Source organism: Alexandromys fortis, unplaced genomic scaffold (genome assembly GCF_014885135.2).
Source record: "Alexandromys fortis isolate MF-2015 unplaced genomic scaffold, M_Fortis_MF-2015_v1.1 scaffold_171, whole genome shotgun sequence".
Taxonomy (NCBI): Eukaryota; Metazoa; Chordata; class Mammalia; order Rodentia; family Cricetidae; genus Alexandromys; species Alexandromys fortis.
The window spans coordinates 3041385-3067780 of record NW_026068066.1 but is presented as its reverse complement, the minus strand read 5'-3'; the positions used below and the strand labels follow the sequence as shown (position 1 = coordinate 3067780).

General features: G+C 45.4%; 1 protein-coding gene across 1 annotated transcript in view; it reads right to left on the bottom strand.

Annotated features, from left to right (window-relative positions):
- Nucleotides 1-26396, bottom strand: part of Hephl1 (hephaestin like 1) — a 55531-nt gene that overhangs the window by 16797 nt on the left and 12338 nt on the right. The window contains exons 2-13 of the mRNA XM_050120611.1: nucleotides 25455-25699; nucleotides 21958-22170; nucleotides 21218-21397; nucleotides 18890-19144; nucleotides 15925-16093; nucleotides 14119-14258; nucleotides 13872-14003; nucleotides 12852-13063; nucleotides 10628-10778; nucleotides 7454-7666; nucleotides 5510-5723; nucleotides 724-863 (exon numbers count right to left, since the gene is read on the bottom strand). Coding sequence (XP_049976568.1) covers nucleotides 724-863; nucleotides 5510-5723; nucleotides 7454-7666; nucleotides 10628-10778; nucleotides 12852-13063; nucleotides 13872-14003; nucleotides 14119-14258; nucleotides 15925-16093; nucleotides 18890-19144; nucleotides 21218-21397; nucleotides 21958-22170; nucleotides 25455-25699 — 2264 coding nt within the window. The remainder of the gene's footprint in view (nucleotides 1-723; nucleotides 864-5509; nucleotides 5724-7453; nucleotides 7667-10627; nucleotides 10779-12851; nucleotides 13064-13871; nucleotides 14004-14118; nucleotides 14259-15924; nucleotides 16094-18889; nucleotides 19145-21217; nucleotides 21398-21957; nucleotides 22171-25454; nucleotides 25700-26396) is intronic.

Below are 26396 nucleotides of genomic sequence, written 5' to 3'. Positions count from 1 at the left end.
CTTGGCCATTCTTACAGGTGTAAGATGGAATTTCAGAGTTGCTTTGATTTGCATTTCTCTGATGGTCAAGGATGTTGATCATTTCCTTAAGTGTCTTTCAGCCATTTTAGATTCCTCTGTGGGGAGTTCTCTGTTTAGGTCTGCACTCCATTATTTATTGGATTATTTGTTCTTTTGATGACCAATTTCTTGAGTTCTTTGTATATTTTGGAGATCAGACTTCTGTCTGATGTGGGGTTAGTGAAGATCTTTTCCCATTCTGTAGGCTGTCGTTTTGTCTTGTTGACTGTGTCTTTTGCTTTACAGAAGCTTTTCAGATTCAGGAGGTCCCATTAATTAATTGTTTCTCTCAGTGTCTGTGCTACTGGGGTTATATTTCGGGAGTGGTCTCCTGTGCCAATGCATTCAAGTGTACTTCCCACTTTCTCTTCTAGGCTCATGCTCAGTTTCCTAGTGTCAGTTGTTTTATGTCACTGTGCACACTGATCCAGAACCTTGAGGAGGTCCCGCAGACACTCTGCCTAAAGTCCTGAGTCATCAAACTATTTAGATGAAAATTTCTCAGCCCAGCAGAGAGGTGGGAAAGGGGCTCAAGAGCATGAGACACCTGGTAGATTGCCCTGACGACAGGGATCCCAAGGCGTGTGTGAAAGGTGGGGCGGGAGTGGGTGGAGAGACATGCCCACCCTCGGGGCTGACAGAACCTGGCTGAAATTGCCTTACCCAGGAGTTGTAGGTGGTCCTCTCTCGGTGGCCTGGCTTTAATCTCCACAAATTCTCCATTTGTGTATTCCCTGTAAACCACCTTCTTGTACTGAGAGCCGATCCAGTTTTCAGTGTGGTTCATAAATATGTCCCCATGTCTGCAAAGAAATCAAGGTCATCAGAAGGCAGGAGTACCTCTGCTATCTGCAGGGCTTTGGGGTGGTGCTCCCCAACTCCAGCTGGCCTCCCCGGAGAGCTGGCCTTTGCAACGCCACTGAGAGCAGAGCTAGCAATGGCACCTTAGAGCTCCTCATGTCCTCAACCTAGCAAGGACCCATGGCCACCCTTGGAAACCATCATTGTCACCTGCAGCATTGTTCTACACTAGGCTAACCTTAAAGAATCCTAACACACAACAGAGGCTGTGCTTGTCTGGCTGGTACTGGGTGAGCACACACACACACAATAAATACACACACGCACCCTCCTCACAGAAAACACACTCACACAATAAATACACACACGCACCCTCCTCACAGAAAACACACTCACACAATAAATACACACACACCCTCCTCACAGAAAACACACTCACACATACACACACGCATATGTGCACACGTGTACCTTCCTCAACTCTAAAACCCTCCAGGCTCCATGACTGCCATTCTTCCCCTCTGAACCCCACAAGCCTGCAGGGTGGGTACTGTGAATGTACAAGTGCATGGTTCTTGTTATTTCCGTGTTCTCGTCACCCACCGAACAGTGTGTTTGTGTGCACCTGTTTGAGGACACGTTAGCAGATGTTGGGGTGTGCTAACACCGACCTCAGCTCACAGCGCTGTACTCAGCCTGAAGGAAGCCGCTCCGATTCTTTTATCCTCTCCACAAACATATCCCAGCCCTGCTGTGCTTGGGGACCTGAGACAGGGCTTCCACACCCCTGCTCTTTCCAACAGTGGTCCCCATAAGGCACACAAACGTGCACACGGTGCAATGAAACGGGCCAAGAGCACTTGTGCACAATGGCAGGGCTGAAACAGGACTCCGAGATCTGTTTCAGGCGACATTGGCTGTGGATGTGTGCACTGAGCCTCTGATGTTTTCACAGCTCTTCAGATAGCTTCACATTTTCACAGGAACCTCAAGTGTTTCTGACTGATTTGAGAATACTCCGGGGTAGCCCTCCCTTCCAACATGTTTCCTGGGCCCTCCTGGAGAAGTGGTTTTTGACACCACTCTGGGAGTAGGGCATGCCAAACAGACTTTAACAAGTAGGCACACTTGTAAATGTGAAGCCTGTGACTATTAAGGACAAGCTTAATGTGTCTGTCATCAAGGTAAATCACAAAAGATCGAGAAGAAAACCCAGACACAGCTGGGTGTCGTGGCACAAGTATAATCCCATCTGCTTGGGGGTAGGGCTGAGGCAGAGAATGGCTAGTTCAAAACCAGACTGGGCTACACAGTGGGATATTGTCCCCAAGAAAACAAAAATCACTCTCTCTTTCAAACAGGGCGAGTGTAATGTCCTTCCACGTCTCCCAAATCACCTACTTGTGTTCTAAGGCAAGAACAGTGCTGCATGGCTCTCCCTCCACCTACACAGCCTCCCTTCTACTCTCCTCTCTGCACACAGAGTGCTCCCCAGCTCTAAGGCTGATCCTCTCTTCCTCATGGGAAACCTCTCAGTGACCCTCTCTGCAAACCTTCTCAGCTTGGCTCAGGCCCTGCACTATCTGTTTTCCCTAAGTTCTGAACCTGACTGGCTGTCCCTTCCTGGCACCAGACACTGTCATCCTAAACATTGGCTCTCTTGATCGCGGTGAGCCCTTGTGTATGCTGGTTGCTCTGTTGAGAACTAGCCCCCTCTTCTTGCACTGACTTATTCCACATCTCATTTCAAAGACTGCTTCCTCCGGGAGCCTCCCCCATCATCCCTGCCTCCAGATGGGACTGTGTGTTCCACTGTGAGTTCTCATTAAAGCTCCCGTCTGTTAGAGATAGTGTCCCTCTCTGCTTGTTCCAGCCTTATCCTTGGGGACCATGTATTCAGTGTGGGAAAGCCCCAGTCTTTGCTCCACACGGTTTCACCAGCATTTTGCACAGCGGATATCCAATAGATACATAAAATAGCACCTCTGCCCTGGCTACACTTATTGCAAGAGGAGAGAGTCTACTTTACAGTCAGCGGGTCTTAGCTGAGCTTGTGACCTGCACAGACCCTGCTTGCTATTCCCCAGCTCTCTGCTGCAAAAGGCAGCAGAAATTGCTATATGAGAGCTTTGTCAAAGCTGATGCTGGGAAGGCGCTGCCCGAATGAGTCAAGTGTGCTGCGAGGCCATCATGACGAATCTCCTATAAAAGTTTTAGCAGATGCCTGGTGTATAATTATTGTTCAGTAGATGTTCATTATGGTGACTCCTGTGATTGCTAAATTATACACACACTGGTCTTCAAGCTCAAGGGTGCTAGCACCATAACTTCACTTTCCTTAACAATTTAATCTACTTTCCCCCCAGATTTCCTCTTTTTGCACAAATCTGATGTGAAGTTGTGCTGATGGGTTTATGTATCACCATTCTGGAATTTTTATGCCTTCCCAACACACTCTAAAGAAATCCCCAATGGGTCATGGGAAAGGGTAGAAAAGGAGGGGAAAAAGGGAGGGGAGCGAAGAAAAATGTCTAGCTAAAAAAAAAAAAAAAGAAAGAAAAGAAAAGAAAAAAACCCCTAATGAAAAAATTGAGGTATTGAGAGGGTCTGTGCTGATCAGGACAGCAGCAATAAATGTCTCTGAGATGATTTATGCCAGGAATGGGGTAAAAATAACAGCCTTGGAGCAAAATCAGATGTGTAAGCCAGAGGTACACCTGCGATCCCAGATACACCTGCGAGCTTCTGCAGAGGCTGAGGCAGGGGGGTCAGAAATTGAATTCCAACCTGGGTAACTCAATGAGCTCCAGTCTCTAACAAGCAGCTGCTGATCTCAGCGGTAGAGTGCTTATGTAGCATGCAGGAGCCTCAGTTTGATCCCCAGGACTAAAAACAGCCATAGGCAGAAAAGCTGGGATGGAGAGAACCTGGTCTCTCGGTTTCTATCACTGGAGACACTGTGGATGTACACTTCAGGGTGTGCACAGGCCATCGTGTGTGGGGTCAGAGGAGGATGACTTTGGGGAGCTGGTTGTCCCCCTCCACTGTGGGACATGGAGACTGAACACAGGTCATCAGGCTTGGACAGCAAGCTCCTTACCTACTGAGCTATTTTGCTGTCCCTGGGCTTCATATAAACTGATAAAACCACAGAATTTTGTACACTTTGAATGTGTGGCGGTGTCCATATTGGCTTATGGTCAATAACCAGAGCAGTGGGAAATTAATTCATTTTATTTATCTTTCCCACCAGCAGTCTCTTGTTTTTCTGTGCCTTCAGCCCAGAGCCACAGAGCACGAAGCTAGACTTCCCTTCTCATTCAGATCGACTGGCGCTTCAAACATAAGCTAACGTGAAGACTGTGGTGACTAACAGCAGCCTCCTAGTGAAATGATTACTTTAGAAACACAAATTAGCTAGCTTTCATTTTCCACAGAAAATGTTCCACCAGTGTTTAACCTGGACCGGCAACACAAGCAGTCCCAAAGAAACATGTCTAGATTAGCAAATTATTTGTGAATAATTGAGTAGATTTTAAACGCTCCTGCCCTCAGGGAAAACCTTCTCCATAGTCACTTTGATTTTTTTTTTCCATTACAGCTGCTCTTCCCCAAAACAATGGCTGGCAAGAAAGAAAAGAAACTGAAGTGTTGAGCTTCAGGAAAGCGATGCTAGAGGTGTCGGTGTACTGCAGACGTGAAGGGTTTGTAGGAGGTGGGAGGTAATGAGAGCCAGCGATAGATGCTAAGAGCAGGAGAGACCGTGTGTTATGTTGGAGAGAAGCGATTTTCCCTGGGACATCTGCATTCAGCTCCTGCTCTGCCAAAGATTACCTGGATGCCCGCTCTTCCCGCCGAGGCTCCCTCTTCTCTGTGCCAGGGCAGCAGGAAGTGGTGGAGCAGACGTGGGGAAGTCGGCGCTCTGTGCTGGATGCCTTCCTGGTGCCCATAGACCCCCGTGTGCCCCGAGGAACTTGGTCCCGAGCTCCAGAGTAAGGACAGTGGAGAATCAAGACCTTAGTGAGGCTTGAGCACCTCACTTCAACAAGTGATCCCGGCTGTGATCACTCCAACAAAGGGCCAGTCTTTCCGATTTTCTGGGTAGCTTGGAAATCTGCTCTTCCTGCCCTGGCTCAGGAATCTCTCTCAAGGCCTCAGATCATCCTTGGATGTCCCATCTGAATCCATGTTTGCCAGAAGCATTTCTGCTGCTCCCTTCCCCTGTACTACTGGGTCTACAGCGGCCTTTCTTCTCGCCTGGGTTCCACACACCTTGTCTCTCTCATCTGGTTAATCTTTCTTCCCTGTCCACTATTGCTGCAGCTCCCACTTTTCCTCTGAGCACGCCCATCTGCATTCTCATTCAAAAGTCTATCCATCCATCCGTTCATCCATACTCCTCAGTCATGAAGCAGACCAGTCTAGGGGACTAGGAGAGACACAGGAACCCACTATGGTGCCCTTAGGGTAACCTCTGACCTACTTTCAGGTGAGGAGACAGAAGACTCGCTAATTTTCTGCACTCATAAGGAATAGTCTCTGCCAGCAGAACTGTGCCCAGAAAGCCCGGCCGCTTGGTTTCCACGGGTGCTAAGGCCCACAGAGCATGCGCATTCCCACCGAAGAGCCGTGGCTTCGCCCATGGTACCTTTCCCCTCCTGCGTCCAAGTGCTGCTTTTCGAACTCCCAGTTTTTGTTAGGGGCATAATCCCATTCTACCTCTTCAGCGGCGATGAAAAAGGTTCTTAGCATCCCGTAGGGTGGCTCAGAAGGGTCCCTGTTGCCACAGCTGCTGACCTCATAGATCTGACCCATGCCTCTCACGAAATGGTGCAAGGTGGAACAGAACACCTTGAAAATACCTGGAGGAGAAAAGGCTTGGCATGGTGCCCACGACTTGATAGTTCTCGTGGTGGTGATCTTACCAAATTTACGCATCTTATCCCAACATCAGTAACCAGAAATGCTGACATTTAGAATACCAACCTCACGGTATTTTTTATGGCATACCTAATGAGGAATAAATTACTTTGACTTTAATATTTTTTAGGGAAAATATTACTTAAAATTTATTTGTAGTATGGAAAAATCAGAATATTGTGGCCGAGAAAGGACTTCTCTGGACCATTCCTGTTGTACACACTGCTTCCAGTCACGTCTGGAAAACTACTGATTCCTACGACTCCCAGCCCAGCCCAGTTTATAGAGAACTCATTACCTATGAGATGAAAGACCTAGACAACATTCAAATTAGGCCACGGTTAGGATTCTGCCCTGAAGGATTTCGTGAATTATAGAGCGAGTAAGCTTGAAAGTCAAATGGATTACTCCATTACAGCCTTGAGCCAGGGAGGGCTCGTGTATCTCATGAGGGGTGGAACAGAGGAAGGAAAGAAAAGAGCACCTGTAGTTCTCTATAGAATACCAGCTATGATGTCTGGCTGAGATTTATGTAATTTAAAAACTGAAGTTCTAGACATGTTGGCATCTGAGATGTGTGTATATGTGTATTTAGAATATACATATATTCAAATTAAACTCACCATACAATTATGTAAAATGAAATCATTGATGATATTAACTATCAATAAAATTGTTGGATCAATCTTCCCTTTCTCTAACAGACTGTTCTTAGAGGTAACTGATTAGCTGTCTATAATCACCTACAGCATACAGAGGGAGCTCTGCTCTTGCTCACAGGTAGCTGTTGTCTAAATTATGACTGTCATTTCTGGGTGAGCAGAGCTGGTTAGTTCAATGGGTCCAATTCACCCACTTCGAACAGAATCCCAATAAAGCATAGTTAATACAAAAGGTATTATTAGTATTATAGACACTAGGAGCATCTTTTTAAAACCATAGAGAAGACACCTGGGAAAGACATCTCTCTACATGGACTTTTATCCCAACAGAACACAATCACTAGTTCATTGTGGCTTCTCAAAAATGGAGCCATTAAATTCTCCAGGAGCGAAGGAAAACAGTGTGAGTTGCTATCTACTGTCTGCTCTACTCATGCCTCTCTGTCTCTGTCTCTGACTGTGTGTGTGTGTATGTGTGTGTGTGTGTGTGTAAGAGTGCATGTGCAGGATATGGTAGTTTGAAAGAAAATGGCCCCATAGGGAGTGGCACTATTAGGAGGTGTGACCTTGTTGGAGGAAATGTGTCACTGTGGGATGGGCCTTGAGGTCTCTTTTACTCAAGCTACACCCAGTGTGAAACACAGTTTCTTCTGCTGTCTGCAGATCAAGATGCAGAACTACCATCTCCCTCTCCGCCTTATGTCTACCATGTTTCCTGCCAAGACAATAACGGACTAAACCTCTGAAACTGTAAGCCACCCCAACTAAGTATTTTCCCTTATAAAAGTTGCCTCGGTCCTGGTGTCTCTTCATAGCAATAGGAACCCTAACTAAGACAGAGGCCAAAGGACCACCTGGACTGTCTTTCTTGGGAACCATCTACCTCAGTTTTGAAACAAAGTCTTTCACTGGCTGAGATGCAACATTAGGTGAGGCTGGCCAACCAGCGAGCCTCAGGAATGTCCCTGTTCCCACTGCTGAAGCAGTAGGTGTCAGTACATACGGTTTACCTGCATGGTCCGGCTGCATAAATGCCGTGGTGGCCATGTGGGGAAACAGAGCCAGGGAGTCACGATGAGTCCCTCGTAGGTGGATGGTGTTGCCTTGAAAATAAACTCCGTGCATGTCTGTGTCGGTGCCCATCCCAATCAAGTGCCAAGAAACTCTGTCCTTCTTGCACATGCTTAGTCCTGGCTGGCTGCCGTACATGTAGCCATTGATAGCTAAATGGAAGGAGGAAGAAAGTGAGAGCCTATTGTGGAATATTAGGTTAACATGTGTTACATTCATTTATGCAATGGAATATTGTTTAATGATGCAAAAGATATGTTGCATTCTTTTATGTTGCATTTGTTTATCTCTATAAAGCTGTGTTACTTTGCCTGCCGAAACACCTGATTGGTCTAACAGAGAGATGAATAGCCAATAGCTAGACAGGAGAGGGATAGGTGGGGCTGCCAGGCAGAGAGAATTAATAGGAGAAATCTAGACTTGAAAGAGAAGAAGGAGGAACGAGAAAAGGAGAAGGAGGGGAGGACGCCAGGGGTCACACAGCCACTCAGCCACAGAGTAAGAAGGGAAAAAGGATACATAGAACAAAGAAAGGTACAAATCCCGGAGCCAAAATGTAGTTAAAGAGAAAAGGGATAATTTGAACTAGAAAAGCTAGCTAGAAACAAGCCAAGCTAAGGTCAGGCGTTCATAAGTAAGAGTAAGTCTCCATGTATTTATTTGGGAGCTGTATGTCAGGCCCCCAAAGAGTAAAACCAACATGAGGGCCCATTGTAATTCTGTAGCCATATTGAAAACACTATCTCCCAAAGCAATCATCACTGGGCTTGAGGGAGAATTACAAGCATATGAACAGTACATAAGATCCTTGTTACTAGAGGATGAATGTTACTAGAAAAAACCCACCTGGTGTCTAGAATTAACAATAAATCTAAAAATACACTAAATTTATAAACTTTAGCAATACATATTCTAAGACAGTAATCACTAAGGTATAAAAGGTTGTTTTCTGCGGGTCTGTTTGTTCTTATGACAAAACTGCCTGATAGCATGTTGGAAAGCCTTTCAGTTAACATTCTATTTGTGTATGTTGGAAGAGCATCATTCCTATAAGAATGTCATTTGAGGGGACTGGAGAGATGGCTCAGTGGTTAAGAGCACCAGTTGTTCCTCCAGAGGACCCAGGTTCAATTCTCAGCACTCACAGGGTGATACAAACATCTGTAATTCTAGTCCCAGGAAATCTGACTCCCTCTGCTGCCTTCCATAGGCCACATGGTGCATAAGCAAACATGAAGGCAAAATATTCATTTGCATAATAAAATAATTTCCAAAAAATATCAGTTGACTTCCCCATCTTCTCATATTTCTCTAGAAAAAATTTTTTGATATAAAAATTATTTTCTTTGAGGTTCTTATCCTGTTATCTTTGCCAAGTGACTTCGTCCATTATTGGCGTATTGGATTCAATTAATTTAATTGAGACAGACTCTCATTTGTCAATGACTTTACATTTGCTTCTAGAATAAGTTATCAGATGTTCATTTACAGAGTTCCTAGATCCTGAGGAACTAGAAGTGTTTCAGTAAATTGGCATCGCATTTGCAGATATGACCAGTGGGCAGATTTGGAGTGTTAGGAAGAGCTGTGTTTCTGGAAGGTTAGGACTTGAATAAGGAAGCTTGTGTCTAGTGGTCACTTGTCTACCCTGATGAGACAGTGAGAGGTCTAACCGGGATGGTCTTCTCACATTATCTTGTGTATAAAATGTGTCTGTCGTTTGAACCAGCGAAGCTTACCAAGTGCACTTAAATTTAGAATTACTAGTAAAGAAGCCCAGGGCTTCTAAAAAGAACATACTTTTAAAGAAACATTGATAATACTTTCACCAGTAAGCTATCTAAACCTTGTCTACAAAATTTGAAAGAGTATTACCATAAAGTTGGGTACTAAGCAATCTATCACTTGAATGAGTTGTAAGAGAATCTTTTCTGACTCTAGACATTAATTTAATGCTTCTGTTTCTTGACCTTTTGTTCATTCATCAAATACCATTTGAACACAGCTTATGAAATACACACAGCTCATGGCAGGGCACCATAAGAAGCCTTTAATCCTTAGGGTTTTTTTTTGGGGGGGGGGTTCCTTTCCAGGCCATACAAACACGATTGGAACTAGAACCCAGCATATAACTGATATGAAATTTGAGCCTAGAAACCTTGATTTCTCTGAAGTGTGCTTTTTGATAATGTGAACATGAGTGACACAGAGTCAAACCACCCTGAGGCTGGATTTGATGTGGCCCATCAGCTGTGTTATATGCCGAGCATCTCTTTTATTGTCAACTGAAAAATATAATGATGCATGCCTGTAATCCCAGAACTTACAAGGTAGAGGCAGAGGGATCAGGTTTTCAGCTTTTGAGGCCAGGCTGGAATACAAGAGCCCCTGTATCACAAACCAGCAAACAAACTAACAAACATCAGAAACAAATTCCATGTCCAGTTATATTCTGGAAGCTGACGCTGAAGGTCATTGCTCCCTTAATTCCACAGGTCTAAGAGGTGTCTCTGTTGGATCTGAGCACCGGGAATTATGGGAGCCTGTGTCCTGATTGCTGTGGGTTATTGTAACCTTGGGCTTCTGGGAACTCCTGAGATATGGAGGGATCTGAGAGCCTATTGGTGCATTCTTCTCTATTGTTCTAAAAGGTAATGGAAACGCTATGCTCGGAGCTGCCCTGGGAGGCCTCACAGCCGCACACACACTGAAATGTTAGTGTGCTGGCGAGCTGCTTGCTGTTATGGTTCTGCTGTCTGGCTGAGGCCGACAGAATCCTCTGTTAGTCACAGACAATCACTGGAGGCTTGCCATCGTGATATAAAAAGAATTAAGTCATTTCTCCTGAACTTAGATGAGGTGTTTGAGGAATTTAGTCCTGCAGCAGCCGCTCATCTTAATTGACTACAAACCCTCAGAGCGCTCATTCTCCCGGTCTCCTGTTAAGGGCGGCACGAGGCCTTAGAAGTGTCAGGCTCACAGCAGCTCTGGGAGCTCACGAAGCTGAAGGTGTGAAATGATTTACCTCGTGACCATGAGCAATACCAAAGACACCAAAGGTAGGCAGTTGGGTGAACTCAACACACTTCCCAGCATGCCTCAGCCTTTCGTACCGTGCATCCTGTTGGACTTCACAAACTCCTTGTCTTCTTTGTTGACACTAAAGGGGCGCCAAGTAAACTTCTGGATGTTCTCATCGAGATACCCGCTGAAATTCTCATCAAAGACTGTGAACAGCAGGTAAAATTCCTTATCTATTCCTTTCTAGAGAAAATGAAGAAACCAAGACATACAATGTACAGCTTGAATATCCTAAAATTCACACAAAGTGGTTATCCACATTAGCCGTAGACCGTCATTTCGTAAGTCAGGACTCTGAGTGCGGTCTGTCTGTTGCTGTCCTCGTGTCTAACACGTGCTGTCCAAACCATTCTCTCTCCTGTTGCTTGCCTCACAGCAATCCTTAGCAATGGTATACGGTTGCCTCTCTCTCCGTGACGTTATGTAAGCTCAATGACCCCCTTCCTACCCGCCTGCTCTTCCTGTAGTCTACACATTTCTATCATTGTGTGCTGAGGAGAGAGAACACAGGAGGGGGAGGAAAAGTAAGAGGGAAGAAGTTGAGGAGGGAAATAGGAAAGAAGGCGGGGAGGAAGGAATGGACAGAAGGTGGAACTGGGAGTTTAATTGACTGGCTCTATGGAGAGCAATGATGGTCAGAATCAACCTTATGTCACCTGATCATAGTCTGTGACCCATCTTCAGCTCTGGGAGAGTTAGTGGCTGACAGACTGAAAGGAAACTTTACTCTCTAAGACCCTCCCTCTCTCTGCCTGCCTAGAAGAATCGTGACCAGGTTTTAATCTACAGAGAGACTGACATATTTTCTAAGGTACCTTTTACACTACAAATGACTTTGCTTGTTTGTTTGCCTTTTGAGACAGTGTTTCTTTGTGTAACAGCCCTAGCTGTCCTAAAACTAGCTCTATAGACTAGGCTGGCATTGAACTCACAGAGATTCATTTGCCTCTGCCTCCCGAATGCGGGGATTAAAGGCATGTGCTACCACTACCCAGTGTTACAAATGATTTTATCTTGGGCCAAATGGTTTTATTATTAACTAAACATTTTTTTTTACTATTTTTTCTTGTTGTCTGTTTTTAATCAATCTTGAGTAAGTAGTCTTACTATATATAATATTTGACTTAGCAACATTCTTTGAAGACTATGAGAAATTGTCAAAGTTTTCATTGAGTAGATACAACAGAAAGAAAAAGAAGGAAACTTTCTTTTCTGTTTACAAGTAGTTTCCGTCTCTTAATCTCTTTGACTTAGGACTTCCTGACAGTGATAAGCAGGTTAGCGTACTTGGGATAGGAATGGTTAGATGCTGCCAAGTCCCCAGTTCTAATGACCTTCAGATTTACTAGCTGTAGTTCCTTGAGTATCACTCAGTGTCTCTTTGGGCCTCTGCTTCTTCACCTTTGAAATGTAAACCACCACAGGGCACTGCCTTCTGTTGCTGTTGAGGCACAGGGCACACACCCACTGTGTTTCATAGCACAGCTTTCTAAAGCTGCTTCCTCAGAGAGATAACTGACAATCCAAGACAGACCAAGAATTTTCTGTCCTGGACAAACAGTCCTTGAGCCCCTGTAAGAGGCCTGTACAATGCCAGATACTGTAAGATACAGCACTTAAGAGAATTAGCCTGCTGTTTCTGATTGGGAGTGGTTGAGTGAGCAGATTTTCCACTTTTCATGAGTGAGTTTAAATTGTGTAACTGCAATTTGGAACCCTAGGTTTGGTCCTGTCCATCCATACATCCACCCAAACCCTGGAGCAGGGTCATACAAGAAGCTGTCTATGTGCCTTCTCTTTCTTTCGGCCACCATGATTGATTTCCAGTGACTTACAGCAACCCTCGGCTTTGACACAGTCTAGAATCACCTGGAGATTCTGATTGGACTCTGATTGGTGTGGAGTGGTTGGATAAAGGAAGCCGGAAATGCTCATGGATGTGGCCAAGTCAGAGACCTCTCTCAGCAAGAAGGATCCCAATCACACACCCTTACAGATGTTGAAGAGTCAAGAATTAAGGCAGCAGATAGCTAAGAATGCCAACCAAATATCAACCACACCACAAACAGAAATGCTAAGATCTTAAGTCATGGTCTTAAGTTTTCAAAAATTAAACAAACCCTCATAACCACAGAAGTCAGTTTCAGAAGGCAATGCTTTGTCGCTGGCCGTTGCTGCTTAACTTAACCTCCAGCTACACTGCCAATCCTTCCTATCCACCACCCTGGGAAGAGTATGGTGACACTGGTGGCCTACCTGTGTCCCATCAGCATTGAGGGCACCCTTTTTACAGACGAGCAAAGGTCCCACGAGCCCAGCACTAGTGTCCTTGATTGGCTGGACTGCTGAGAAGTAAAGATAGGTCAGGCAGGGGGGATCTTCATCTGTCGGGCTGACACTCTCCGGCACTGTCCATCTGTAGGTGAAGGTTTCACCTGGCTTGACATGAGCCCCTGGTTTCAGAAACCCTGAGGATACAAATGAAACAATTTGACAAGCCAAGAACGTTAAACTTGCCAGGCTGGATCTCAGTCCTGCGTGAATCTCTCTGATGACATATTTTAAAAAAGGAAGGTTATTTTTTTCTTTTAAATTCTACCCTGAGAACCGCTGGACCTCAGATGCTATTTTATGAGACAAACACTGAAATCAAAGTGTTTGCAGGTTGTATTCTGTTTTGTTCTCACACCATGCTTAGCCAGCCAGTTTTAAATGAATGATAGTGTTCCATTCACACAACTAAACACAAGTCTGTAAGATAGCACCAAATAACTTCTACGTGAAACATATCATACTCAGTCCTACAGAAGACACCTGAGAAATTCAGCAAGAAACCTATCTTTGGGGGCTGGAGAGAAGGCTCAGCAGTTAAGAGCACATATTGCTCTTGCAGAGGACCTGAGATCAGTGCCCAGCATCCATATCAGGAGGCTCACAACAGCCTGTAACTCCAGTTCCAGGAGATCTAATACCTTCTGATATCAGTAAAGACCTACACACACACACACACACACACACACACACACACACACGCATGCACACATGAAACACATGCACACATGAAACGCGCGCACACACACACACACACCAATGCTGGGGTTACAGAATGCTCCTTACTGCTCCCAGCTTTTGTGTGGGTGCTTGGGATCCAAACTCAGGCCTTCATGCTTGCACAGTAAGCACTCTACCTGCTGAGTCACCCCCCAGAACCTCTGTCTCCTTCCTAACCCTTCCCTCACTCATCCTGTGTCCTGGGTAAGCTGGGTGGAGACTTACCATCTATATTCGGGGCTGCGTCCGACCCCTTGTCATAGAACACTCCATGGGGTAAAATGCTGTAGACCTTGTCAGCTTTGTTGGCAAAGGTCACTAGCAGGGTGTCCCCCACCTCTGCCTTGATGACTGGACCTGGGAAGCCAGAGAAGAGGATGAAAAGAGACAGGAGAAACAAATCAGAGTATTCTGACGTGATGTCTACTCCCAGGTGAATATACCCCTCAACATCAGAACGCATATCCTGTACCAAGGATTCCAAGATGGTCCTGGGTCTCAGAGGGCATCTTTCTTCTACTGAAGGTGGCATCAACATATTCCGTGTACCGAGCCTTCCAATATCGTCCTCCTATTCTGTTTTCAGCTTGTGTGAAGTACGCTGCAGAGTCACTGTGAAAAGACTTGGGAGTCTGAGAATCTATCCCGATGCATCTCCCAGATGCACTCATCCTGGAACCTCATTTTGCATCTGTTCCAGGGGATCAAACACTCTCTTCTGGCCTCACAGGCACCAAACTTGCACGTGGTGCATAATCATGCATATAGACAAAATACCTATATACATAAAATACAATTATTTTTTTATCAACTTGAAAAAGACTTGTCATATGGAAGCCCAGAGACTTAAGAGGCAACACTAGACTTGGGTTTCGAAGGAAAAGTGTCATTTAACTGGACAGGGAGGAAAAGGACGGAGAGGCTGTGCAGCTTGCACAGCTTCCCTTAGATCTCACGGCTTATCTCAGTACAGAGTTCCTTATCCCCTGATACTGCCCCACATGGGCAACAGCCGTCTCTTCTGTGGTGCAGTTTCTCAGATGGCCCTGACCGCCATTGTTTGTTTACACTTAAGGCATTCTCAGGAAATGCCTGGTACACAAAGGAGAGAGTGGATGAGTGAGCGAGTGAATGAGCAAGTGTGTTATGAATGAGTGGATGACAGAGTGAACGAGTGAATGAGTGAGTGTGTTAATGAATGAGAAACTGAAGGAGTGATAATGAATAGCTCTTTGGATAAGTGAATCTGAGTGAATGAATGAATAATTAAGTGAGTGAGCAAATGAGTGAGTTAGTGAACCAGTGAGCATGTCAATGAATGAGTGATTAAACAAGTGAGCGTGTTAATGAGTGAGTGAACGAGTGAGCGTGTTAATGAACAAGTGATGAGTGAGCGTGTTAATGAATGAATGAGTGAACGAGTGAGCATATTAATGAACAAGTTAGTGAATGAGTGAGCGTGTTGATGAGTGAGTGAATGAGTGAGCGTGTTAATGAACGAGTGAACAAGTGAATGTGTTAATGAACAGTGAATGAGTGAGTGTGTTAATGAACGAGTGTGTTAATGAATGAGTAAACAAGTGAGCATGTTAATGAATGAGTGAACAAGTGAGCGTGTTAATGAACGAGTGAGTGAACGAGTGAGCATGTTAATGAACGAGTGAGTGAACGAGTGAGTGTGTTAATGAACGAGTGAGCGTGTTAATGAATGAGTGAACGAGTGTGTTAATGAACGAGTGAGTGAACGAGTGAGCGTGGTAATGAATGAGTGAATGAGTGAGCGCGTTAATGAAAGAGTTAGTGAACGAGTGAGCGTGTTAATGAATGAGTGAGTGAACGAGTGAGCGTGTTAATGAACGAGCAGATGGTGAATGGATAAGTGAATGAATTGTGAGTGAATGAATGACTGATAAATGAATATCACTTCAGATAAATGAATCCGTGAGTCAGTGAATCTGTGAGTGAGTGAATGAATGAGTAATTGAACGAGGGAGCGAATGGGTGTTTCTAGAGTTTTGATCTAACCAACAATCTCAAATCACTGCTTTCCCACTGCTCAGCAGCCTGCGCCTTTCCGAACAGAAGCAGAGCAGGAGTGGGTGGGGGGAAGCATAAGTAATTAATTCATTTTAAAAATAAATTAATTTTAAAAAATGAGGATTCTACAAGCTACGACATCATAATGTCTGCCATCGGAAACACAGAGAGATAGACCACAGGGAAAAGTCTATTGCACATGTCTCTGGAGAGGAATTAGAAACACCAGCAAAGTTCTTACCTGCCAGATGCATTCAGGGGAAACCCGGTGAATTTATCATAGCCTTGGGGAGCATAATCCCAAAGGACCTTTTCGGCGGCTATGAAGTAGTGTCTCTGTTGACCCTGCATCTTCGAGTGAGGGACATTACTTCTGCAGTTACCCACATCGTACTGGCCCAGCATACCAGCTGTGGACAGAGGAAACACAGGCCTGGGCATGGATAAGATGCTCAGGAGAAACTCACAGAGCTGACTTCATCAGCATTTGAAACTTTTATACAGAAAACTGGATGACAAACAATGTTAACAAGACAGGATAAATGGTGTGTGTGTGGTGTGTGTGGGGGGGTTAATACATTTAAATGCAACAAATATTAACAAATTAAAGTTAATTAGTCTAAAAAAGAAAAAAGTAAATCCCCAGTAGATAATGGGCAGGGTACAGGATTGGGTTCTTCGGGAAAGAAGTAACAGCAGTCAGTAAACAAATGGAAAAGTTTCTGTCTTTACTGTACTTATGCAGCACCATTGTTTGTGGATAGAACTGATAGCATCTAAGATTCACAATTCCCAGGGTTGTCAGACGGGCGGAGGGCAGGCATGCTCGCATGCCGTGGGTGGGTGAGCAACAGTGTCTGGTAGGGAATTAAGCAGTGTGTCTGAAGCTTTAAAAAAAATCCAATTTTGACCCAAGAATTCCAAATCCAGGATAAGAAGACAAATCTGTAACTCGTTACAGCAAAAAGGAGAGAAAGCAGAAGTGTCGAGCGGCAGAGCAGCGGGGACGCCAGCTGTGGACCTGTGACGCTGGGGGCATCAACACTGACGAAGTCACTCTGCTCACTCACACGGAAACACGGCCACAGACTGCTGAGGAGTAGGGAAGTAGCTTCAGGGAAGTGGAAATAGAGCAGCTTTATTCCACCAAGTGCAGAGCTATCTCTAGATGGGGCCATTGGTTACAAAACTCAAATTACAGGAGCTGGAGAGAGGGCTCGGTGCTGGAGAGCACTTGCTGCTCTTGCAGAGGACTCATGTCTGGCTCCCAGCACCCATTTGTGGCTCACAGCTGCCGATAACCCCAGTGGCAAGGGGTCCAACTCCCTTTTCTGGCCTCTGTGAGCATTCTGTGCACATGGTTCATGTGCATACATGCAGGCAGGCAAAACACATACACATAAAACAGGAATAAATCTTTTTAAAAAGATAATCACATAAATTTATGCTTCATTATAATATTTTCTGATAGAATGGGCAATTCAATAAATATTTTATATTGGTTACTGTATAAATACCCATTTGTGGCTACAACTGCCAGCTAGACCAAGCTTCCATATTAGTTTCACAAGGCGATTGTTGTCTTGGTTTAGATCTAAATTTGAAATTCATACATGAGAAAGTTTCTTCCCAAATTTAAGAGCGTGTGCAACATTAAGAGTAGGAACCTGGGGACTGGAGAGATGGCTCAGCAGTTAAGTGTACTAACTGCTCTTGTAGAGGACCCAGGTTCAATTCCCAGCACCAACGTGGTGGCTCACAGCCATCTTTAACTCTTATTCCAGAGGATATGACCACCCCTTCTGATCTCTGTTGGCACCAGATACACACATGGTACATAGACATGCATGCAAGCAAACTCTCATATACATAAAAATAAAATAAAATCAATCTAAAACTAATTTTTTTTTGGGTTTTCCGAGACAGGGTTTCTCTGTGGCTTTGGAGCCTGTCCTGGAACTAGCTCTTGTAGACCAGGCTGATCTCGAACTCACAGAGATCCGCCTGCCTCTGCCTCCTGAGTGCTGGAAACTAATTTTTAAAAGAATAGGAACCTGTCTTGTCCATCTGGTCTTTTCATACTATTGTCCAGAACTTATTAACTGGGTTGAGTTTAGCTGGAATAACCCAGATGACTGACACCAGGACCAGCTGCAGAAGGGTAACAGGAACAAGGAAGTGTTATCAGTATCACCCAGATGTCAGGACTCTCGCTATTAGCATCTGCGTGTGGTAGTAGCATCCACATTCAACCAGACTTTATTCATCTGGGTCTTTGTCACTGGCATCTATTTTTCTTCCTGTTTTCATCATCTAAGATCAGGCCCTTTGTGCGGTGTAACTCTGCTACTGGTCCCTGGCTGGTGCAGGGGCCAGTGTTTCCCCAACGGGGTACGTTCTGCGTGTGTATGGTGATCATCCCAAGCCACTGTACTGAGCACAGCAAAGCCCCTGAGTGCCTGGGGGTGTGGATGTCATACCTGGTGCAGACACCTGTCAGCTTCTCAGCCTGGCCATTTAAGTCCCTCCCTGCAGGGTCATCTGCCTTCCTAGTCTCTCTTATGTCCCTTTGTCACAAACCCCACAGGAAGTGAGACACACTGTGGGTTGTCTCGAGGAACCAAGACCAGGACATCCAGCAAGCACACAGGTCAACTTTTTTTTTCTTTTTAGAATCTGCCTACGCTGAGCACAGAACGGTATCTGCCAATGGACATTTGTCTCCATATAAAGAATGTTCTGTCAGAGCCGTGCAGAGCTGAGCTGAGCTGACACAGCACTTACGATGATCAGGAGGAAACTCAAGAACTGGCTGGGGAAGACGCCTGAGCACACCAGGACTTTCATTTTCAGTTGCTGTGGCCTTTCCTCCCTCCCTCCACTCATTCCCTCCCCACACATCTAGGCTCAGCTTAGGAGTTCGCTCCCCAGGAGCCCCGCAGACTTCACTACGGAAGTGAGCAGCACACCCACTGGGAGTTTATGTTGTCCACTCTGTGCACTCTGTAAGTTCCTGTAAAGTTTCAGATTCTTCTTAGGGACATTATTAATAAACACCTGTAGGGGGCGCTAGACAAGTGCGTACTGTGTTTTTGAAGATACTCAATAGTCAAGTAGATGCAATGAATGTGGGCATCTACTCAAGAGCAGTGCGAGGTGAACTTCCCATGCCAAGCTTCTCCACACAGTCTCCATCCATTTCTTACCTTGCAGATGGTCACTGACTTGGCAGGTTATCATCCATTTCCCTGGATTCTCCACTACCATCTCCGCGGTGAGGAAGGTGGCTGGGAACAGGTTGACAACATCTGCCCGGTGCCCTCTGGTGATGAAGGTGTTACCATAAAAATAGATGGAATGGATGTCTATCTCATTCCCCATCCCAAACAGGTGCCAGGACACAGATTCACCAACACACATCTCGGGCTCGGGGAAGTTTCCAAAAAGGAATCCATTGAGGGCTGCAAACACAAACACACTGGTGGAAGACACTCCCCTGCAGACGTGATCAGGACCGAAGCCTTGGCAACATACTCACCAGCAAGGCTGGACAGTCAGCGTGGGTCATTGCTACAATGTTTTCCTGCAGCAATCTCCGACCTGGAAAAGTCTCACTGCTCATGGTGTGAGAATCAGTGACTGGGCACTCAGCCCCAAATGGGGCACCTGCATCAACCCTGCCCTGAAAAGTCTCAGGAAACATTGTGACGAGGGGGTTGGAAAGAGCTTAAGAGTGGCAGGATAGGGAAGGCTGCTGTGGAGTGCTGGCTTCTTCATGTGGTATGGCTGCTGCCCTCATGACCTTACGGCATCTGTGGTTACCTGGACAAGATGAAGCCAGTTAAAAATCCCAGCAGAGAGAAGGGAGGGACTCGGGAGTGTATGAGGTCTAACTGGCAGTTGGTGGGTGCTGAGGGGCGGAAAGTCACTTTTCTTTGGAAGTATAGTCATTGATAGGTTGATCATGGCCCACTGGGTGGCCATGGCATGCTCAGGCACATATGGGCAGTATCAATTGGACAGTAGGTTAAAAAAAAAATTTTAAATAAAGTTATGAGGCCGGGACAGAGACGTGACAGAGGCCCTTGGAGCAGCAAGTAGGGGAGGTACAATCAAGATGCATTGTATACATGTATGAAAATTTCAAAGAATAAATTAAAGTATTATTTTGGGGGCTAGAGAAATGGTTCAGCATTTAGGAGCACTTCTGGCCTCCTCGGGCACCAGGCACAGACATGCATGCAGGCAAAATACATACACATTAAAAAAATAAAAACTATTGCTCCTAACGTGGTAATGGCTCAGACAACATCATTTATTCTAAGTCATTTTAGTGAATTTAAATTAATTGATTGATAAACTTTGTATTGATTTAACATCTTTTAAAGATCAGTTTCTCTTCCAGTTATTTCTTCTGTACTCAGCGTGTCTCCTTTGCTAGGATTAACTGTTTGCAGACTCCTACTTCTGCACACAGGGTGCTTTTTATTCTAAAAGTAAGTTAGTTTTGCTTTTACGCAATTCATTTCTTTGTGGGGTGGATTTCACTACAGAAGAATAAGTCCCGAATGGTGGGGGAGGGGCTGCATAGGTAGCTGAGTCTTGAACTTTTTGGTTTTCTGCAATGTTTAGGGTCTCATCCCCAAGTTCTGAAGAACAGAGATAAAACTGGTCCCAGCAATGATTTCCACTCAAGTCCTGTTTTCGTGGCTTCCTGTCCTTTTCTTCTCCTCCCTTTCCTTGCCTCCTAAAACATTTGCCAAGCACCACTGCATACAAGATTGATGAAGTCACCACAGAGAAGATGGATGGCATGTTATACAAGAGAAAACGTGTGTACTGACGTGGTCCTGCCTGACTGTGTGTTAGAAGCAGAGGCAGTCAAACGGAAATGCATTGACTGTGGGCCTTCTTGTCCAGGCTCTCTCAGGCAGATCTCTGGGACAGATCCCCTGGCCTCAGTCTTGACTCAGACTCTGACCCCATTACATACTGCAGCTCCTTTCTTTTACAACTGAGTGTACACAGGTCTGGTGTACATGAGGGTTTACTAAGTCCAGATGATTTAAAGAATGCCCAAGAAACAACAAATTCACAAATATGCATTTAAACTCCATGCATGGCATAGTTCTGAGAATTTCACAAAGGCTTGGAAGATAGTTGCTGGATAAGCAGAGAGTCATTATGTGGTGAGATTTTATTCTCCCTTCTGACAGCCTAAATCCACCCATCCTCTGGGCTTACCTCGGTGCCCAGTCCCTTCCTGATTATAAGGTTCCCTTCTGTTTTCTGTACTGTCTTGTCAGTACAATGTAGCACTTGTCTACTTAGTGTAGCTGGTGTATCTGGCCTTGTCCTGCCTCAGATCGTTGGGATTCAAGGTGTGCTGTATCTCATGTCACTTCCAAACCACTGTCTTCCCAATCTACACCATCTCTCAGAATGAGGTCCAGGTTCCCATCTGTCTTGCTTCCCTCCAGTGCCTCATCATGCAGAGGCCCCGCTGCGCATCTGAGCTCATGGCAAACACTCACCATGCATCTTATTGCTCCTCTGGAAAACAGCGTCAGTCTTATCGACGGAATTCGGGTCGGTGCAGAAATGCCTGATGTTTTCATCCAGGTACCAGCTCTGGTTCTCATCCACAAGAGTGAACATGATAACAAACTCTCGGTCCACGTCAGTCCTTACCCCTGAGTATCTGTTCAGCACACCTTCCAGGAACGCCGGAAGAGTGAAGGAAAAGCAATTAGACATCAACTAAGCCCAAGTGAGGCGTCTCTCCTGCCAACAGTGTCCAGTAAGCTCGATAGGGGTAAATCTGAATAACCCACATCCTACAGCATGCAAGCAGAAGCCGGCTCTAGCAAATGACAGAACTGTAGAAGAGTCCCAAGGCTCGAGCAATGTGGACTTGGAGGCCTGGCTGCTCCCTGAGGAACAACTAAAGACAGCGCAGACACTCATGGAATCAACAAAAGCAAACTGAAGGTATCGCTGGTCACTGGCTACATTATTCGCTCTCTGACATGTAGCTGACGGAATTTTATTTTTATTAAACAGAACTCTGCCATGATTTTCAACAAGTGTCTGGACTGTCTGCTCTGCCATAGTGTCAGCATGACCTTCCACATGGCCTAAAGAAAGAATAGAGGAAGACACACATCCTATTTGAAGCAAGAAAGGTAGCAAAGGGAGACCCAAATCTTATGCACACTTTCAACATCCCCCCATTTCCTAGGAAGAAGCTTTTGGGGGTTCAGAGACTGCCTACCTTCCTTGCACACCAGCAGGGGTCCAATTAGCCCAGAGCAGATATCCTTAGGGGCGTCAATGTGCGAGTGGTAGACCCAGGTCAGGCAGTTGGCATCTGCCGGGGCGGGTGCGTACTCTTCTCTCACTGGCCAGACATAGGTGTAGTTCTGGCCAGGGGGGACCATATCATCATCCTTGTTCTTTCCAGATGTCCCATCTGGGTATAAGGCTCCTTTCAACCAAAACAAAAGACGCTATTAAAACCCAGAGATTTGACGCTGCCGCAGAGAGGGTAGAACTTTAAAGTCGAATATAAGTGAGTTTCAGTGTATTTGCTGTGGAACTTGAGGAAGCCTGCCACGTTCTTAGTGCCCTGGTTTCTGCTGGCAAAGTCAGAATGCTGAGGTCTGTACCCACAAAGACAGGAGAACTCAGCAAGGAAATATGTACAGATTGCTTCTCCCAGAAACACAGACTTCCAAATAAAGATGCTGATGACCCTGCTGTACAGGTCCGAAGGGGTTCAGGTCTCCTCACTCGCCATTGTCTTGGGACAAGACAGACAAGTAGCGAAGGGAATAATGAACACCACTTGGGGACTTATTACAGATTCATCCCCTGTGTGGGTGGCACAAGAGATAAGAAAAGGGGTTTAGGGTTCTCCTGGCTTCCAAACATATTACCATCTTGTGGGACAGAGTGGGTTTGTATTATGAACACATGCTCAGCTAGAGAACAAAGCAAAGTACTGCGAAGAATGTAATTTTAGATGATTTTGAAGGCTGTGTCTTTGAAGCTGAATATATCAAAGTCCAAGAAAACAAAACATTCTATACACATGGAGACATACAAATTGTTAGCAAAGCATTAGCAGACCAATATTTAGACATTTACTATTTCATGGACAAATAAGATTTAGCTTCATGATATCAAAGTTGCAAATCATTTAATGGAACATATAAAGGGATTCAAGGGCAAGTATCCAGGACTCCCCTGAAAAACTCTCAGCCACCTGGGAGTAGAAGACTTCTTCCTTAACTCAATAAAGGCAACTAAGAAAACTCCACAGCCGACATCAAGCCTAAGGAAAAGCAACCACTTTCTTTCAAAAACTGAGAACAAGATGTCCACTCTTGACACTACTATCATTAAATATTATCTCAAAGTTTTGCTAGGATAATAAGGAAAAGAAAATGAAATCCATATAGGTTGTCAAGAAAACAGTTAAATTGTCTTTCTTTATGATGCTGCTGCATTTTTAAGCTACAGGGAACAAGTTAACCCAGAGAAGGAAGACCCACGCCCAATACACAACATCAACTCTTTTTCTAGATACAACCAAGAAACCATCCAAAAGAAAAAAAAAAAGAAAACAAGAAAAGAAAAAGCAAGATAGATGAAAGGAAGGAAGGAAGGAAGGAAGGAAGGAAGGAAAAAAGAAGGAAAAAAGGAAGGTGCAAAGATAAATATAGATTAATAGAGCATATTGAGACCCTCAGTTGAACCCCTTTCTCTTAAGCTCACTGATGTTTGGAAACAGTCAGTGACTAATTCATCTCTTCTCCCCAGGTCATTCTCTTGGTCCTACCGGAGACTTGATCAGACATTTGTAATAAGCTATGTACTGTTGTGAGCAAAACTGAATGGAGCCTGGTCGTAGGATTGTGTGTGCCTATAATCACCACACACTCATGATGCTGAAGCAGGAGGATCCCTGCCAGTTCAGACTGACCTGGACTACCAAGCAACACTATCTAAAAAGAAAAAAAAAGAGTCAATCAAGTGCCCATAATCACATGGAGAGAATGCCTGGCCATTGCACTGAGTTTTAACAGAGCCCTAGCTAAGACTTGCCACATTGGTGTACAGGAAGGGCAAAGCAAGAGACTAGTATACAGTGGTGGGGGGGTTAATGGGGACAGGCGGCCTGTGTCAAGCACAACTCTACGGTCACTATCTCCACACATTTCTTGTGGATCTTGATTCCTCCGGAGAAGGCTTCCTGAAGAAGAGCCCTATGGAGGATTGCAGTGGTTTCTAGCAATCCCTTGAACTGAGTTCAAACCAATCTGAGTCAGGAGCTCATGGTCTTTAGAGATGCTCTGAAGGGTTTGTGATATAAATATAAATATATTTTTGCTGCACATGCACACACACACATTGCACATGTAGCCCAGGCTAGCCTCAAATTCACCATTTATCTAAGCTAGCCTTGAACTCCTGGTCCTCCTACCTCTACCTCCAAATTGAAGCATTACACAGGTACACCACCTTTATGAGGTACTAGAGACCAGAGAGTGTGTTACATGTGCTAGGCCAGTACTCTGTCAGCTGAGCTACGTACCTGCTCATGTGGTATTGTATATGCTATGGCCCGGGATCATTATCGACTTGACAGAATTTCGGGAGACATGCCTGTGGACATGCCCGTGAGAAGTTATCTTAACTGGGTTAATTGAGATATCTAAAAGTGAGTGGCACCATTGCATGGTGGACCTGAAATGCCCCTAATGTCGAAGACTTGCTCTCCTGAGGGAAGGTCATGTTCCTTTGGTGGAGCTGAGCAGAGCCTAGTGGAAGGTCTTGAGGTCACAGTAGATTAGGAGGGTACAGTCACAGGGCACTGGGGGGAACAGTGGATTCGATTCTTTCCTCCTGTTTTTCCTGGTCTCACCCATGAGGAAGTGGTTTTAGCAGGCCACATGCTTCCTACAGGGATGTGCAGCCTCCCCCATGAGTCCAACAACTGGGACCAGTAAATCATGACTGAACCTCCCCGACTGTGAGACCAGATCTTTCTATTTAGGAGTTGGTTGTCTTAGGTATTTGCCACAGTGATGAAAACCTAACACAGTTACAAATATATGTGCGTCTGATGGCTGGAAAGTCTTTGTATCTCAGAAGTCCAGCCCAACAGGGCTTCAGTTTTTAGATTACCAGGGAATCAGGAAACTTGAGTGCCAAGGAGAACAGGAGTGCTGCACAGGGGAACCCCGAAGGCAGTGGCTTTGAGACAGTCACCCCACAGCACCGCTGTGACTGCAGACAGGAGAGGCTGTCTTCAGCCAGTGCTTCCCAGACACTACTGACAGGCATGGAGGAAAGCTGTCAGCTTTAGGGCTGTGCTGGGCTCAGAACCCTGTTCAGAATATAGATAGATAGATAGATAGATAGATAGATAGATAGATAGATAGATAGATAGAGAGAAGGGGGGCTGGGGAAGTAGCTTAGTTAGTTGGCATGTGTGAAGCCTGGCATTTAGTCTTCAGCACCACATAAACCAGATGTGATGTTGCATGCTTGTAACCCCAATGCTTGGGAGTAGAGGCAGTAGGACCAAAAGTCCACAGTCAGCCTCAGCTATGTGAGACCCTGGAATACGAAAGAGAAGTAGGAAGGAAACGCGAGAGCCGGGAGAGAACAGAGGGAAACAGTGAGCATTAGAATCAGGGCGCTCTTTGCAACCTTGCAATGTCAATCAGAGTTATCCCATGAGTGAAACAGAAACAAAATCACCTTCCGAATCCTTGTTGTAGAAAACACCATGCGGATGCAAAGAGTAAGGTCTGGAAGCGAAGTTCTTCAGGTGGATAACTATCACGTCTCCCACTTCTGCCCTCAGGATGGGACCGAGGAAGCCCAGCCAGGGGGGCTTGGGGATCTCCGTGGAGTAGCTCCCATCTGTGTAGTGTCTATAAACCGCCTTCTTGTAGATGCCGCCTATCCTGTTGGGCCCTCGTTCGAGAAACAAGGTTGCAAGTCTGGAAGTGAGAAAGCAAATGTTTCACTTGCAGCTCAAGGAGAACCTGCCATTTGTCCTTAAAGGGTCATCAGAGGCCACACTATGTATCAGTTACCTCTGTAGACTCTGCAAGATTACTTTTACTTTGCCAGTGTGGAAACAAGGTACTGCTGGCTAACTGACAAGCCAAATGACATAAACAGTGCCCACAGACAAACTGGAAAAAGCCAAGTGTTCTAAAGCCACACTCTCCACTTGCCCCTTCCAGGTCACAGGGTCCTCACTTTTTACTTATTTGCTTGTTCATCGTGTGTGTGTGTCTATAGTGTGCTCAGGTGTATGTGTGTGTGCGCTGGTCCATGTATACATATGTGCACATTTGTACCGAGGCTGGAGTCAAGCCTCAGTTATCTTCCTCAGTCACTGTCCACTTTGTTTTTTGAGACAGGGCCTCTTGCTTTCACCTAAAATGTGGTGATTCAAATAGGCTGGCTGGCAGTGAGCCCCCAGAATCTGCCCGTCTCTACATCCCAGCACTAGAATTACAAGCACAGCCCCCCAGTGTGGTAAGAACCTCCTGACTGAGCCATTACCCCAGCCCTTCCCCTCCGGTGTTCATTCAGCTCACACTTCCTGTGCCCTGCATGTGTGCCCAGTGCTTTGTAGGCTAAAGGGACTCTAATGGAGGGAAAGTGAAGTAGTACACAATACAGCGG